The sequence below is a fragment of the Drosophila willistoni genome, chromosome 3R (assembly GCF_018902025.1).
Source record: "Drosophila willistoni isolate 14030-0811.24 chromosome 3R, UCI_dwil_1.1, whole genome shotgun sequence".
In the NCBI taxonomy this organism is placed as follows: Eukaryota; Metazoa; Arthropoda; class Insecta; order Diptera; family Drosophilidae; genus Drosophila; species Drosophila willistoni.
The window spans coordinates 4,724,663-4,741,003 of record NC_061086.1 but is presented as its reverse complement, the minus strand read 5'-3'; the positions used below and the strand labels follow the sequence as shown (position 1 = coordinate 4,741,003).

General features: G+C 34.7%; 3 protein-coding genes across 5 annotated transcripts; 2 read left to right on the top strand and 1 right to left on the bottom strand.

Annotated features, from left to right (window-relative positions):
• Nucleotides 1-1,919: 1,919 nt before the first annotated feature.
• LOC6650005 (nucleotide exchange factor Sil1) lies at nt 1,920-3,778 on the bottom strand. Of its 3 annotated transcripts, none has more exons than XM_047009851.1 (3): nt 3,603-3,778; nt 3,344-3,526; nt 1,920-3,273 (listed from the first exon to the last, which is right to left on the bottom strand). In XM_047009851.1, the coding sequence occupies exons 2-3, from the start codon at nt 3,450-3,452 to the stop codon at nt 2,123-2,125; spliced, it is 1,260 nt and encodes a 419-aa protein (XP_046865807.1). In that variant the 5' UTR covers nt 3,453-3,526; nt 3,603-3,778; the 3' UTR covers nt 1,920-2,122. The 3 variants fall into 3 exon arrangements, with proteins under 3 accessions (XP_046865807.1, XP_046865809.1, XP_002072884.2); XM_047009853.1 differs by having other exon boundaries at nt 3,643-3,778; XM_002072848.4 differs by having other exon boundaries at nt 3,344-3,778.
• Nucleotides 3,779-10,082: 6,304 nt separating this feature from the next.
• Nucleotides 10,083-11,180, top strand: LOC6650004 (protein takeout). The gene is made up of 4 exons (XM_002072847.3): nt 10,083-10,149; nt 10,223-10,460; nt 10,530-10,775; nt 10,841-11,180. Exons 1-4 carry the CDS (start codon nt 10,083-10,085, stop codon nt 11,040-11,042), a joined length of 753 nt encoding a protein of 250 aa, XP_002072883.1. The 3' UTR covers nt 11,043-11,180.
• Nucleotides 11,181-14,249: 3,069 nt separating this feature from the next.
• LOC6650003 (protein takeout) lies at nt 14,250-15,354 on the top strand. The gene is made up of 4 exons (XM_002072846.3): nt 14,250-14,336; nt 14,398-14,635; nt 14,692-14,831; nt 14,903-15,354. The coding sequence occupies exons 1-4, from the start codon at nt 14,267-14,269 to the stop codon at nt 15,202-15,204; spliced, it is 750 nt and encodes a 249-aa protein (XP_002072882.2). The 5' UTR covers nt 14,250-14,266; the 3' UTR covers nt 15,205-15,354.
• The last annotated feature ends 987 nt before the right edge of the window (nt 15,355-16,341 follow it).

The following is a 16,341-nucleotide window of genomic DNA, read 5'->3' as shown; positions in this document are numbered from 1 at the left end:
TATAGACTTCTATATAAATCTGTTCAACACGTGAAATCGTTTTATTTAATACTTCACAATGGTTTTTAACACTTTTTACTGCAGTAAATATTAAGTTTATAAGGGTTTTGAAACATTTCGTCAAAGTAACTTTTTAACTTGAAAAACGTTCAAAGTGGTTTTAGGAATTCAGACTGCCGAAAAGTTTTTTTTTTATTAATATCAATAGTCTTTTAATATTCAATACTTCACAAAGGCTTTCAAATCCTTTTATTGAAGTAAATATCCAGTTTTTAACGAGTTTTAATTTAAATTTCATCAAAGTAACTTCTTACTTCAAAAACTTACAAAATTGTTTACATTATTTAGACTACAGATGGATTATACTTTTATCTACGATATTTCTCGAAACACACAAGTTATAATAATTTTGGTTAATTTTTTAATTAACTTAATCATTTTTTGTTTTTAAGGTTTTAAAAAATGTTTGGTTTTACATTTGGTATTGATATTTGCTTTCATTCACATTAAATTATTTTACACACTTGATAAAATTTGCTTTAATTCCGCATTTTATTTTGAAATTCTAATTTTTTTTGTCAGAGGTGTTCCGAGTTTATCATGTTACCAATGGACGATTCAAACACAGACTAAACTGATTTTCCATAATGTTGCAAAGACCAGGCCAGGGAATGCCCCCTGACAACGAAGCGATGAGACTCCATGAGCAACAACAGCAACAGCCTGTAAAGCCGGTGTGCGTTCGGTCTTATGCTCAAAACAAAAACCAAAAACAAAAAGTGGTGGATGTGGAAGACTCTCTGTTGGCTTGTGGATATATGACGTCGTCGTCGTCGTAGTCGGAGTCGTCGTTGGCCATCGTCTGACTGTGTGTGTTGAAAATGTTTCCACATCACTCGTCAAGCGTTTCGATTTAAAACACAAAAAAACCTCTTTATAAAGCAGAAACCAACAACAACATAAAGAAAGACATAAAAAAACGGAAAGCAGATACTAGTGACTACCATGACGACTATATGGCCAGAGCGCACGCGCCCCAGCTTTGATATGAAAAGCTTGAAAGAAAAACAGGGAATAGTCTCTCTTACCCGTTCATGGGCCAATAAAAGAAGTCTAGACTAGATTCTTTTACTCAATTTTTGGGTTATTTGTCATGAAGGGAAACGGTTGAAATGTACATATGTATGTATGTATGCATATATAGTTGATTCTAGTTCCTAACCTGTGTGCTTTAGGTTCCGCTCCACTGAGCCGGCTTTTTTCAATTTATCAACCTTCCCTGTTTACCAAAGTTCTCTCTTCCTCTCTGTTTACATATTGCCATTTCTCCTTGACTACCGATTGAGCGTTCAAGGCGCCAGTGCCCGAGTTCCTGTTCCTTCCCGATGGTTGTGCCCACTTGTCGTTCCATGACTCAGTGACATTGCATTTGCATGCATGCCGTTAATTGCTGTAATTTGAGACTGGACGACGACGCTACATAATTGCACTCCCTTCTGTTACCCTTCTTAAGCTAGGGTATATTAGAATAGTTGGTCAGTTCATTGAGGTTCAAACTATCCACTTTGTTATCTTTATAGTCTAAAGAGACTTAGAGAAAACCATTCATACAGTTACTTAGTGGTTTACCTTCTTATTGTAGGGTATCTTCAAGTCGACAATCGCACTTTAGTTTAAAAAGTTTCTCCAAAGAAGGTTTGTAAGTAGTTTGAGTTTGCTTTTCCTGTCCAGTACAGTTTCTCATGTTTCCTTTCAAGTAGTTTTTAGGACATGCTTTCAATTTGTTGTTGTTTTCCTTTTTTTGGCCTACCTTATGACCCGCAAGTGGTCGATTTTGATTATGATTACGTCTTGCTTTATTGGGCCTTAAAATAAAGTTCTTGCTTACCCAATTTCATGAAGCAAATATCAGATATACATATAGGTAAATAACAAGGTTTATTTTAACATTTACGAGGATTTGTGCATCACAAGTACTTGGCAATTAACTTATAGTTTAAATAATGTTTGACATATTTTGGCTTTAAGTTGAATTAAATAACATAATTTAACTTGTAAACTAAAAATTGACTAAAAACTTTCACTGTCTCTCTCTCTCTCTGTGTATTCGTTTCGTTGTTGTCTAAAGTTCGGTATGTTTGGCGGCTTTGTTGAAAAGCTTTTCACAGATTTTAGTTAGTATTTGGGATAATTCTAAACGATATTCATCTTTGCTGTGTACATATCTATTACGAATTGTAAGCAAAGCATGACGTAGGCCAGAACTCTCGGACCAAAGAGGATGACAGATGTTTTCTGTAGTATCCAGAGTCATGGACAACTGTTCCACTATCTCCGGCTGTTCTATTAAATGTAGAAAGTCCTTGGTTAAAACATTGTCCATAGTAGAACAATAGCCATGAGTTTCCAACCAAGATTCAAACTCTAGGAGGACATACTGCGCCATGGCAGAGGTTCCATCCGGTACTTCTTGGCTGCCAGCTGACTCCAACACGGAACGTTTCTCCTGAACCAAGTCACTGATTATGGTTATCACTTTTGCCTTGGTTCTCAGCTCGACTTGGGAACTACGTAAGACCCTAATCAGAGCCTGCGTGCCTGATGTGGATAGGATACGCTGCTGGGCCAAAGGAAATTTACGTAGCAGTGATCCAAAAGCATGTAAAGCTGCCGACAATTCTCCGCTATTAGTCGAGCTCATTAAAATTTGGGCCAGGTGTGAGCCAAAATTCTTCTCGAATACTTTAATCTGCGCCTTGGGATTGTTGCTGGTGACAGAGCCCAGCACTCGCATGGCCGATATACGCAATGGCACATTCGTCTCGTTCACCACAATGGGCAGCAGGACATCATCCAAGCCGGCTTTGTCTATAAAGACTAAAGCATTGTCGATTTGATGCAATAGATATTCCAAGTTCTCCAACGTGTCCATCTTGAGTTTCAATTCTGATTCAATGGGAGTTTTACTAAAATTTCTGTATTGCTTAAGGAGTTCAACAATTAGTTCTCCATCAGTGCGGAAATTCTTTTGAAACTCATTGTAGGCCTTCTTTAGTTCGGCATAGTTCTGTTTCTTCTGTTGCTTTTGTTCCTTCACTTTTCGCAAGGATTCTTCAATAATGTCCGGCTTGTAATCCAGGCCAAGTGACTCGTTCTCATCTTCTCTTTTTTCCTGCAACGAAGTGCCACGTTCATTCTCATCAATTAACTTTGCCTCCTTTAATCCTGTCTGCAAATTAATTCGCACATGCAAACCCTTTGGAATGGCTTGTCCTGAGAGATAGGCATAGAACAGACGGTGGCATAATATTACCAATAGAACACGTATTCCAAATGTACTTACCTTTGGCTATAATCTGCCATTCGTTAGTGGCAATAAATTCTCCAGTTATATTTTCTGTTGCTCCTGCCGACGCCAGCAGTAAGGCTACAACGATTATCCTGATCATCATTCTATCCTTTTTTTATAAAGTCAACTAATTGCTTTGATGTTATTTCACAGAATAAAGTTGTTATTTCGCCAGATCTTTCAAAAATGAAAAGTGGTAAGAAACTATGATGTGGCTTAAATTGTATAAATTCATTCTACTGCTTAAAATTACATGTTGATTGTGGTATGTTTGACAATTGAGGGATCAAAACCTTGATTAGACTTAAAACTAATTTATAGGAGTATTAACACTAGTTTAGTTGAACTATTTTATAATTTATTTATTTAAAATTTTGCCCATTCGCCCTAAAATTTTGTCCATTCGCCGTAAAATTTTGCCCTCTCGCCGTAACTCACGAATGTTTTACTCACGAACAAGTTCCCGCGTCTTACTCACGAACAGTGATGTCAAACAGTAAAAAAAAAGAAATAAGAAAACAGCTTAAAAAAAGCTGAGTCTGCGAGAAAAAAAGTGGAAAAAAGGCTGATTTTTATATATTGTTTTTTCATCTCAGATTGAATGTATTATCCAATAATACTATATTGTCAATATCTTCCTTATCGTTCGAAAAATATTATCTCTATTTTATTGAAGTTCGACAGCTGTTTGGTAGTCAAAACAGCATTTGTTTTGACGGTGCAGTCCATGCCTAAAATTTTAAGTTTCGTATTTTGGATTTAACAAAATTTACTTGGCTAAAGACCCTTTTAACTTCGAAATTTGACTAAGGCAGTGACAGCATTTGCAGACCAACTGAAGCCAATTCATTTAACCGGTCGTTTCGCCCAGAATCCCGGTATTTTAGTATTTCTTTCCAGAACTTCATAGTGACGTCTGCATTTTCCCATTGTACTAAGCTTATTTTATTGTCCTGACGTTCAATTTGAGCAGTATAATATACTCCAGTATTGGAGTGATGATCTTTTTTATTTTCAAAATGTTTTCAATGGAAAAGGCATCAATCTGTTTTAATATTTTAAAATTTTCCGGCAACCTGAAAAAAATATTTCAATTGTTTTTAAATTTTTCCCGCAATCGCATCGAGTACGCAAACAGCCAGATCTGGCTGGAAAAGAGCTGAAATGACATCAGTGCTCACGAACTCGAACTAGTTCGCGCGTTCTCACGATAAACATTATCCACACAGAGTAATTATCGATACTTTTAAAAATTTGAATTTCCAGATATCGATACTTTGCGGTATTGTTCGTGCTAGACGTTACTTATTTAAGACCAGCTTACATAAATATATATTATTTCATTACATACTATACCTATTAATGAATAGATAATCTTGTCCTAGCATTAATATGCAAGTTGTTCTTTTAAGATCCATTTTATATATATAATTTATAGGGGAGAGGGCCCAGTTGTGACTCAGGCCCAGTTGTGACATTCTCAAATATTTTTGAAATGCGGTATTGAATGACAGTTTGAGCCCTGTAAATCATGTTTGTTAGACGTTCTGCAGTTTTTGGACAGACCCCAACCTTAATAATCGTATTGTATATACGCGTACCAAACATCGTGTTGAAAATCTTGCGAAAAAGTTGTTTTCCATTTTTTTCAAAGTACCAAAATTTTGTGAAATCAACAGTGAAAAGGTGAGTGCAATGCATCAAAGTATTGTATTTGCCGTATATTTTGTGATTCTATAAAAATTTATGTGATTATGTAGTGTATATAAAAAATATAGATATAAACTTTAAACTATAAAAAGGCTATGACCGGTTATGACTCAGCTGGGATGCCCAGTTATGTCCCATTTTTTTTTGCACTCGGATTATGTAAAATTATCAAATTCCAACATTTTTGTTGTTGTTTAACAACAAGGAAAGGAAATTTACATATTGAGACCAGTTTGTCCAAGAATATTCTGGAAGATCTCGATCGGAAGTGCGCTAATATGCAAGCAAGTTATTTCGCTTGCAAAAACTGCGAAAGTGACATGGACGACGAGGGCTTAAAATCGTTCTCATTTATGGCCATTTTCTTTTGGGTTTTTCATTGTTTTTGGCTTTGAAGCCCTTCAAAATAAGTAAACCATTAAATCACAACAATTCGTGTGACATTCCTTTCATATTTTCTTATTTTCAGTGAATTTCTTAAGTTGAGTCATAACTGGGCCACTTTTTTTTAAAGTTAAAAAAAGTTATCCAAATTAAATCTGTTCCAAAATTTTTTGAGTAACTCAAATAAACATACATTCTTTGGAAAAAAGCTGCGTTTGGTTAATATTTAAATGTTAAACTTCTTAATTTTTCATTTTCCCGAACTGAAGAAAAAATTTCGAGGTTTTTCAAACCCCGGGTCTCCCCTACTAAATAAGCAGGAATAGTTAAACTCACGAATGTATAGATTCTATACTGATACTATAGAATTGGAATGAATGAATGAATTACAATTAATTGGAAATTTTTATCTAAATAAAAGCAGTTTTTGGTTTTTTTTGGAAATTTTTATCTAAATAAAAACAGTCTTTGGTTAGTTTCCCAAAGCTAATAATATTTTGATGTTAATATTTGTTGTCTCAGCTTCAGACAGCTTTTACAACGAATTTGAGCTGTATAAATTGAGTCAATGGATGCAGACGCTTCAGCCTACGCCTGGAGGTGTTGACGGCCAAATTGTTGTCTAAGGGATTCGGATGAGCTTCGAGGTGGTTTCTATAGCGCGTTTATTTGCGAGGGACAACATGCTGGACCCTCTAAGCATCCAGTCCAGCATTTTGAGTTTTCTGGTACATTTGCTTATTGTTTTTTGAACATATTTTTCTGTCTATCGTGACGCCCAAATATGTGGCATTGCTTGCAGTCGGAATTGTTTCATGTTAGTGCAGGGCAGGTTAATCTTCTGAGGGCAAATGTGGTTTGAATTGACTTGTGGGTCGGATGCACTGGAGAGAATGGCCGTGTCATCAGCATACGTCGCTATCATCATTCCGTTGGTTGTGGACTCGGTAGGAGTTGGGATATCGCCTGTGAACAGTGTGTATGAAACAGAGCCGAGTACGCTACCTTGTGGAACTCCTGCGCAGATGGGTTTTAAGGATGCGAATGCGTCTCTAACAATCACATTAATTTTTTTTCTCGAAGATATGATTCAAAAAGATCATAAAACGGTGGTGGTAAAACTTCTCGTATGCTTTGAAGTAGTCCAGAGAGCCTTACTCGGCTTGTATGGCCTTTGTACTCAAAATGCTTGTTTAACGTCTAAAAAGACAGCAGAGCAATATTTATTTTCTTCGAAAGCGCTAAGGACATGATGAGCAACCCTGTTTACTTGTTAAGGCGTACCATGTTGACTCCTGAAGCCAAATTGGTGATATGGGATGGCTTCTTGGGTACCCAGGTGTGCCAGTACTCTACCAGGAAGTATTCTTTCGAATACTTTGCACAGCACAGGAAGCAGGCTAATTGGCCGGTGGAACCAATTTCGCCCTCATTGCCAGGTTTATCATGACAATCACATCACGCTTCTAGACCGCTGAAAAGTGCCGAATGTGTAATATTTCATTGCACAGGACCACAAAAAAGTCAATAGCTTTGTCTTGTCTATGTCTGCTTGGTCTGCAGTAAGGGCTGGGGAAAACTGCTGCTCTAGATGCCCCGCAAAAGCCTCAGCCTGATCCGTGTCTTCCAGGTCTTCTTATTGTTAGATATATGTATGTATGTACATAATATGTAAGTAGAATTTGGTTTTCTTCCTATTCCAATATGTATGTAAATGTAACATAGCTAAAAAGGTTCACAGACCGGAACTCCAAACAATTTGTAAATTACCAAATCAAATATTACTTTATTACGAAATATAAAACCTTATGTTACTTTCTCAAAGAAATTTCGCTTTTGAATTCCCATGAGATTAAAGCGTAATTTTCTTGCCCACTATTGGAAATATTTAAAATTGGTTACCAAAATCATTCCCCACGTGAATTTCCACAGCATTACAAAAACATGTTTTGTCCTCAACACACATATATGTGTGTATGTATTTCTGCCTAGTCATTTTTTACGTCACTCAATTTTTTTTTTAAATATATACATAATGAATTGATAATACTATATGCAAATGATTCCCATAGAATCGTCTGCCTCTATCATAATTAAAAACGACGCGTGTTCGCGATTGATTTTTCGGGAATTCTGTCTTGTAAACCCCGCAATCTCGTCTAAGAATTTGCTTTGTAAACAAAATTTAAATCAAATTAATATATTCTATGTGAAGTCATCTCTGGCGCCAATTGGTTGGCCAAATAAACAAAGTGCAGGCGATTTCATTTTTTTGAATATTAGAAATATGCTAATTACCGAAAAATCCAGCGATGACGAATGCCAGCAAATGTTGTGATTTGCTTTTGCTTTTGGTTTTGTGTTTGCACATCGCATGCCACTATATGTATGTAGTTGGTCATTAAATTGACAAACTGACTGGTTTTCTATTATTTTTTTTCTTTTGGGGTGGCGGGTACAAGTTTTGCGCTTTTTTTTTTGGCTTGGAGAATATCAATTTGAAACCAGTTTATCGCCCCCTATTGCTTATAATGTCTAATTGGTCTATGTTTCAAATTGAGTTGTTGCCAAAAAGAAAAAGAAAAAACGAAACGAAAACGAAAATCAAAAGTCAACCCGAAAACGTTTTTGTTTGTTCTCTGACGTGACGTGAAAATTATGCAAAACGGAAATTCTTTAAGCAAAATGATTAAATAGCTAATCACCTTGAGAGTTGGATGGACACGCGTTCACTCGTTCATAGAACTATCCGAAATTGATTTAATGTATTTTATTCGAAAATGCGACACTGTGACAACTTAATAAAATCGCAAATAAAATTAAACATTATTTCAAAAACGTTTTTTAAACGCATATGACTAGTTTGTAAATTGTTCATTCCACCTAACCGGAAGACTTTCGCTTGATATAATTTAAATTATGGTTAAAACAATTGAAAAAAGTAAAGTATCTACATTTTAGTGACTAAATGATGCTCCTGAACTTTTGGAATTCTATCAAACTTTTGATATTGCATAATAAAATCAATTATAGAACACATATTGGAAGCCCAAAAAGGGTGATTTTTGAAACTTTTTCGACGGAGAACTATTAAATATTGGTCATTGGAGGCTTATTTTTTTGAAAAGTACACATATTTAATTACGTGTTTAATTATACGCTTACAAAAAGGGTATATTAATTTTGGCCAGAAGTGTGCAACGCATAGAAGGAAGCATCTCCGACCATATAAAGTATATATATTCTTGATCAGCACGATAAGAGATTAAAGTAAAGTAAACACAATTCCAGGTGTAAGTCAGTTGTTGTTTGGAATTTCTTTGATTGATATCACAACTTATATTAATACTTATTATAAAAAACTGTTGCAATAAATTGATTCTAGTTCAAAAGACTAAAAATTTACTACCTTTACTTATTATCCCAATTTTTGAAATCTATATTTTTTCATGTTCACAAAATATTATTTCGATTATATTAATATAGAAATATTTATACTACTTGAGGTGTGTTCAATTCAGAGTTTACGAGTTATCATATTCGTGTTTAATTTATATACAATGTACGTAAGGAATATTTAAAACTATAATCTAAAAATTCAATAATGTATTATTACAGGATTATATACATTTCATACGAATTTTGTTTAAAATACCCAGAAAAGAAGAGGTACGATTATCGCACCTGATCTGCCATTTAACACTTGCAATTAATTCATATTTATTATAGAAATGGAAAAAAAAAATCACTTTTGTTGCTGCTGCTGATCTCAAAACAAATATTAGACAATAATATTTTATAATGGTAATTCACAAAAAGAAAAAAGAAAAATTGTGTTTGCACTTCATAAAATGCCTTGGACAAAGGCATAAAAAAAAATAATTTGCCTGGTTAATGATCAAATGAAATCTTGTCTTATTGTTCCAAGCGAGACTTTTAGATCTATAAAAAGCACAAAAAAGAAATATGAATTCTATTTGTATGTACACATCAATATACTATATATGTATGTACATATGAGTATATCAAAGAGAAACTAAAATAAAGAAAAATATATAGCAAAGTCAAAGAGTTGCCCGAAAATAAAAAAAAAAACTGGCTCTCTGGCCGGGCATTAAAATTTATAGAATCACTTTTGATTTTTGTTGTTCGATCGATGTTTTTGTTGTTGTTATTGTGGTTGTGAAACCGGGCACCTGTTAATAATATTAATTAAAAATATTGTTGTCATTGTCGCCAGAGGGGGAAGACTTAAAGCTTGAAGCGTCGAACTGCGAATTCTTAATATTTATGGTAGCCTATCCAATTTTTTATATGGCAAATGATGATGAGGACAGAACAAAAGAGCAACAACAACAGACAAAGACACAGACAAGAGCAACAGGCAAGACAAGTTAAGAATGAATAAACTATGATAAGTATCTTGTCTCTGGTCTATACCATTGGAGTCTCTCTCTCTCCCTTCCTCTCTCTGTTTGTCTCGAAAAAAAGTTTATAAATGGTTGCGTCTGTCCCGAGCCAATTTACAGTTTAGCATTGAACTTGGTCGGGAGTTCGCCAAAAAAAAAGAAACCAAGAACTAGTCAGGAATATATAGCTTATTTAAAGGCGTCGCGATTTCATAGTTTCGTTGTGAATCATGTTGCTCCTACAATTGTGTTCTATAGCCTTGCTAGTGTGTCTTGGCCATGCTGCCTCGAATTTTCGTGAGTTTAGAAACAGAATGCGAAACGTTAGAGACACTGAGTTTTAATTTCTGTTATCCTTGTATCCTTGCAGCCGCTGAGTTACCCCGTTGTCATTACGGCGATACAAACTGCATCATTAATGTATCGCATACATTAGTCCGACAATATGCTCGGACAGGATATCCTCCGGCTGCTTTTCCTCAAGTGGAACCATTTTTAGTGAAACGTTTCGATATATCCGATGGACGCAGTGGTTCGTTGAGTCTTAAACTCAATTTCAAAGATGTCAATGTGGAAGGATTGTCTGGTGTGAAATTCGACAGGGCTGTGTAAGTAGTAGTACTTGGTCTTAACTTGGTCCAGACCACTCAACTGATTGAGTCCCTTTGTTGCTTCAGTGGTTTTGGTGTCAATCCAGCCAGCAGTAAATTCGAAATGTATGGCTCGTTCCCAAAAATCATCTTACGCGGTAAATACAATGCCGATGGACGTATTTTGATTCTACCCATTCGCGGTGACGGAGATGCCGATATCACTCTCTTCAATCCCAAATTCTCAGTCAAGTTCAAGCCGGGCACCCAAGACCGTAATGGTCGCACTTTCCTATCCGTAGACAAACTCAAAGTGTTGGTCGAACCCCAAAGGTACGTAAAAGAGAGAGAGAAATGTTTTTTTCACATTTAGTAAACCTTTTTCGAAATCCTTATAGAATGAATATCAAATTGGAAAATCTCTTCAATGGAGATCAGGCTCTGGGCACAAATTTAAATCAATTCTTGAATGAAAATTGGGCCGATGTTTGGAGTGAGCTGCAGCCATCGGTGCATGTGGCCATAGCTGAGATTATGAAGAGCATTCTCTCTACTCTATTCAAGCGTTTTGCCTACGAGGATCTCTTCCTGGAGAACTAAATGCAAATGCAATTATCTACACCTAGTTTTTAGCCTTTAAGTGTACGAGTATTTCTTTTCGCCTCATTCTTCGAACCCATGGACTGCTTGCTTCTAAGTTAAGTTAAATAATAAAATAAAAATCGAAAAAAAAACAAACAACTTTGAATTTACTTATGTATGTATGCTGGCTTAGTATTTCCGCATACTATTCTACCAATCCACATTGTTTTAATTGGGCCTCTCACGTGAGCGAAACGAGTCTTATTTGCATGACAAAACATTCAGTTTTCTACTATAGCCAATTTAAACTGTACTCTCCACTATAAGGTGGCCACCTTCAGCTTTGCAATGCCATTTCGAGAGACCTCGAGTGCGAGTCAAGTTCAAGTGTATACAACGGTGTATACAACCTGTTAACCTTGAGATATTGCACAAAAATTTTCCAAGTAATCTACACAAGTCAATCAACTGTATGTACCTACAAACATTCCTCCTTTTTTTCGTTTTTGTTTTTGGTTTTTTAAATCAAGTTTAACTTGTCAATATAAAATTTGTGTTGTTGTGTGTTGCCTTCATTTATTATCATATTCCTTGAAATTATATGTGATTGAAACAAAAAGGAGGCTTGGTAGCATTTTATAGGCCGACTAAGTGGACGCTTGTACATACATACATACATACGTATGAAGGGCCTGATCTTTTATTTGTATATATGTATGTACATATGTATAAAGTGAATTGTCACGATGAATTTGTTGAGTCAAAAACTTGTTCTCACTCTATATTTTTTCTCTGGAGTGGGAGTGGAGTTTTTTTTTATGCTTGTAAAAAAATAGATAGTTTATGGTATTAAGGGGTCATAACCAGAAATACACTTTTGAAGTTTAGTTATAAAACTACATGTTCTAGTTCGTATATATATTTTTGAATGACAGCCTTATAAAGGCAACTAATTGTAGGAATAAGCAGCTTAGTTAAATCTGTAAATGTGTTTTGCTCAACATATTACAAACTCGCTGTCACACTAGCTTAAAGTGATTTTAAAATTAAACTAGGTATTTCTGAATGTATTTACTATGCAATGACTAGGATATTCTCTGTGTCTCGTATATGACGTCATTGCCAATTATATATGAATAAAAATTTATGCACATTTATATACATACCCATAGTTAGGTAACCATAGCAAAATACGCAAAAGAAATCAATCCCGCGCTCCAGAAAGAAAGTATATAACTCCTTTTCCCCTTTGGAGTTATTAAGTTACATTTTGTTGGTCCTTCTATCCAAGGAATGTTCAAAGACTACATTTCTTTCTTCAAATCAGGGAAGTACTAACGTTTAGACAAAAAAAAATGATTCGTTAATCCCCCATCCTGTCCCCGATGGAACTCTCCTTTTTAGTATTGCTTAATAGTGGGAACACGCCACACAAGTCGGTGTTCCAATTCGAGAACAACAGTAAAATAGTATGTGAGGAGGTCTCCACTAAGCCAACGACTAGGTTTGATTCAATAATAATAGCTTTACTGTGATTAGTTTGTATTTCCCCAAAAAGCTGAGATTTTTTTCAGAATTTCCTGAATCCCTCCTCCCTTTTGAAGCTCAGTTAATAAATGTTCTCAAATTTGTTTCGACCGAGTTCTACATATTATAGCTATCCGTTCGGTCCGTTTTGTACAAATTTGAAGCGTGCATTAGATTAGAGTATACAGAGACACTAGATTATATACGTTGTATACATATAGATTGGTATATGTACATATATATAGTATTGCATTAATACATTCATAAAACAAATAACTCTATGAACCCTAAAGTCATATACATTTAATGTGAAACGTGTGCACTAAAACATAGTTCCTGGTTTTTGTTAGTCATACAAAAATAAATTAAATAGAGTTCAACTCCAATCCAATTTGAACTCGAACTCGTGCTGCTGTGGGTTAGCACTTGTCCGAATTATAGCCAAAAGTCGTTCGACTCCGAATCTTGAAGACCTCCTCTTGAAAAATGTCTCACTACAAGTAATTGAAATTCTTACTTTAACTAATTCGAAAGTTATGTAGTCTTTTTGTTGATTAATTCTAATAAATTTCATTTTGCCTTTAATTATTAATTTGCCTGGAGTTTACTAAATAAATAATAGAAAAATAAATCACTTTTATTTTTAATTTTTTTGATTTCACCCTAAAAACCGAATTCGACTATGGCCTTTAATATGCCTTCTGCAAGGATAAAAAAGCATGGTTTTAGCATGTGTGGATCTATGGCTGTAAAATGGGGATAACTTTGCTCCTTAACGTATGCAATAGACTGGAAAAGTTTCCATTGTTTTTGAGATGTTTGCAACTTAAATATTGTCTTGCTTTCTGAATTATTTTTTAGCCACATTAGAAAGGCATTAGAAATTGGCATTATATATTTTAAAAAGCGAGTCCTCGAACTGCTTAATGCACCCTTTGGACAGCAAAGTTTCCCTCCCTGTCCTTATAACTTTCTTATTTTTTGTATTTATTATAGTTTAAATGTAGTCGCAAAATATGATAAAAATGTCCAATATTTTCTTTGATAGAAACCCTTTTTTCAATGATACTTCCTATTAATTGACATAAATGCTTTGATTGAGATCTAGTTTTAAAGGGCAAAAAACATGCAATCACTTTAAAGCCAATTAACCTTTCATATTTACTGTAAATAGGCTTTAATAGGTAAACAGATTTAAATATAATGAAAACAACTGGATTATTTTTTGTATTATTCGTTGTCTTAAAAGTCTTTAAAATGTAGCATGCTAATGATAATCCTAAAGTAATCAATATGAATTTAATGTGGCAAAAGGTAAACAATTGTTAAGCCCTTAATATACAAGGGTTTAACTTATAAAAGATTTACAACTATTAATTAGAATATAGGTACTACAAAACGTATGATCTGACACTCCATAATATGCAAATGTTAATTAATTTCGCTAAGTATTACTACAGATACTAACCTAGGTCAAATGAGACTAATGCAGATGCATATTATTGCATTCGATGTGGATCTGTCACACTTAAACTGGTTTTATGCCTGAGATTGTTGACTAACAGAGTTTTGTAATCAAGAATACATAGAGTATAGAGTTCACTTACTCTAGCCGATTTGTTTGTCATTGCACAGTCCAATTATCTTGGCTAGTATAAATAGCTAACTAAAATTGTAGGCAAGTGTTAGTTCTGACTAAGTTGGCTTAAGTTAACATGTTGCCTCGCTTTATTTGCCTTCCTATTTTGACGCTTGTGCTCTGCCAAGCCGTTCACGCCAAATTCCGTAAGTTCGGAGTCCTGTGACATTAAAGGATAATTCTTATATTTCAATTACAACTCCTTAGCCGATGATCCGAAAGCCTGTAAATATGGCGATGCTGCTTGCATGGTTAAATTCATGAACAATCTTATTAAAGAGAAGGGCATTCAAGGCGATGACGACTTGAATCTACTGAAACTCGATCCTTTTCCCGTGGCCAAAATGAATATTAAACAGGGTGGCGATAGTCCAGTAAATATAGATCTAACGTTTACAAACAATGACATAATTGGTCTAAGCAATCTTAAATTTAAAAAAGCCAAGTAAGTTTTTAAGAATGAAGAAAGTATTCTTCTAATTTTCCTCTTGCCACTTGCAGAGGTTTTGGCAAGGATCTGGCCAAGAAACATGAATTGCTCTTTCATGCCCCAAGTCTTCGCTTAGAGGGTCCCTATGACATCAAGGGCCAGGTTCTAGTCTTACCCATAAGCGGATCGGGAAAGAGTAACATTACTCTAGGTAAGAACAAAAGACAACCTAATCCTTTAAAACAAATTGAAATGGTAACATCTGTCTTCTTTGAATTTCAGTAAAGCCGGATTTTATAGCCAGTTTTGTGGGCAAACCTGTTGTTAAGGATGGCCAGACTTATATGGAAGCCACCAATTTTAAGCTCAACACCAAAGCAGAACGATTATGGTATTTCTTTGGCAATCTATTCAATGGTGACAAGGCTCTCGGTGATAATATGAATGCTTTCCTCAATGACAATTGGCATGCAATTTTTCTAGAATGCCAAGAATCAGTCCAAGCTGCCTTTTCTGAAGTATTCCAGAATATTATCACCACCGTGTTTTCCAAATATCCGTATGAAAAATTCTTTTCCGATTAATGAGTTTCGCTCTCATGTAATATTAATAGGCTGCCCATTTTTCTGTTCTATGGTGTCAATATATGCATGCCTATAGGTGTATTTATATAATTATTTTGTTTTTATTATAGATCCACTTAAGTCCATTAAAAAATGGATATGTTCAGTTGAGTCGTCACGTCTTTCTTACTTTGTATCTCATATAATAGCAATCATTCTAATGACAGCAATAAGTCGAACAAAACAAAATCAAATTGAGGGGATAATAACCATTACAAAACAAAACCAGATCTAGCTGTGTTTTCTATACTCTTGTCAATATTAAAAACACTGCGGTACGTAATCTTAGGTATCTTATGAGAAGTATTTGCTCAAAAATATTGCTAAAAGGATTTCAGCATGCTAAAGCGTTTCCGCAAGATCTGCTCTGAAAAACCCAAATATATCTAATTTTCCTGAAATTTCAGAAGAAAAAAGAAACATCATCCAAAATTTGTGAACAAAATTTCAAACATTTCCCAGAAAGTTATAAGGAAAAACATCAAGTTTCTTATGATCATCAAATGGCCTGACGGTCATTTGCTTGGAATACTAAATTTTCTGTAGTTTTGCTTCGCTTCGCTTTTTCGTGTAATTAGTGTTTCCCTCTTAACTCTATGAACTTATCTTGTCATGCTGATATATGTATATGGTTGAAGTTGATTTAGCAGGCACCTTTTGCCCCCAATCTCATAATATTTTTTAGTCTAGTATACTAAACGCATAGAAAAAAATTTCGTTTTATATACTAGATTCTAGAGGCTAAAAGTATTATAATTAAGTGAAAAGCTACTTGAACTTGAACCCCCTTCCCGTGGCAACAGTATGGGGGATTGATATAAAACTTAAAATGTTAGAAATTGACAACATCTTTCAGCCTGAAAGTATGTGGTTACAAGTATTTTTTTTATTGCTACCAAGATCATTTTATCACACAATTAACCCACTTTATTGAACTCCTGCCATGGTTGGACAATTCTCCAATGTTTGCCCAATTAAAGGATGTCAAAATATAAATCTTAATCAACATTATCATTGACCTCGAAATGTCAGAGTCAAGATCAGAAAGTGTACGATTGTATGAATGAAATGTGTGTCTCAATAAATTTGCATAATAAT

Coding starts and splice junctions, on each gene's coding strand:
- LOC6650005 (XM_002072848.4), bottom strand. CDS start 3,452: ATGATGATCAGGATAATCGTTGTAGCCTTACTGCTGGCGTCGGCAGGA. Junction 3,274..3,343: donor ATGGCAGATTATAGCCAAAG/GTAAGTACATTT, acceptor CCTATCTCTCAG/GACAAGCCATTCCAAAGGGT.
- LOC6650004 (XM_002072847.3), top strand. CDS start 10,083: ATGTTGCTCCTACAATTGTGTTCTATAGCCTTGCTAGTGTGTCTTGGC. Junction 10,461..10,529: donor GTGAAATTCGACAGGGCTGT/GTAAGTAGTAGT, acceptor TTGTTGCTTCAG/TGGTTTTGGTGTCAATCCAG. Junction 10,776..10,840: donor GTGTTGGTCGAACCCCAAAG/GTACGTAAAAGA, acceptor AAATCCTTATAG/AATGAATATCAAATTGGAAA.
- LOC6650003 (XM_002072846.3), top strand. CDS start 14,267: ATGTTGCCTCGCTTTATTTGCCTTCCTATTTTGACGCTTGTGCTCTGC. Junction 14,337..14,397: donor AGCCGTTCACGCCAAATTCC/GTAAGTTCGGAG, acceptor ACAACTCCTTAG/CCGATGATCCGAAAGCCTGT. Junction 14,832..14,902: donor AAAGAGTAACATTACTCTAG/GTAAGAACAAAA, acceptor TTTGAATTTCAG/TAAAGCCGGATTTTATAGCC.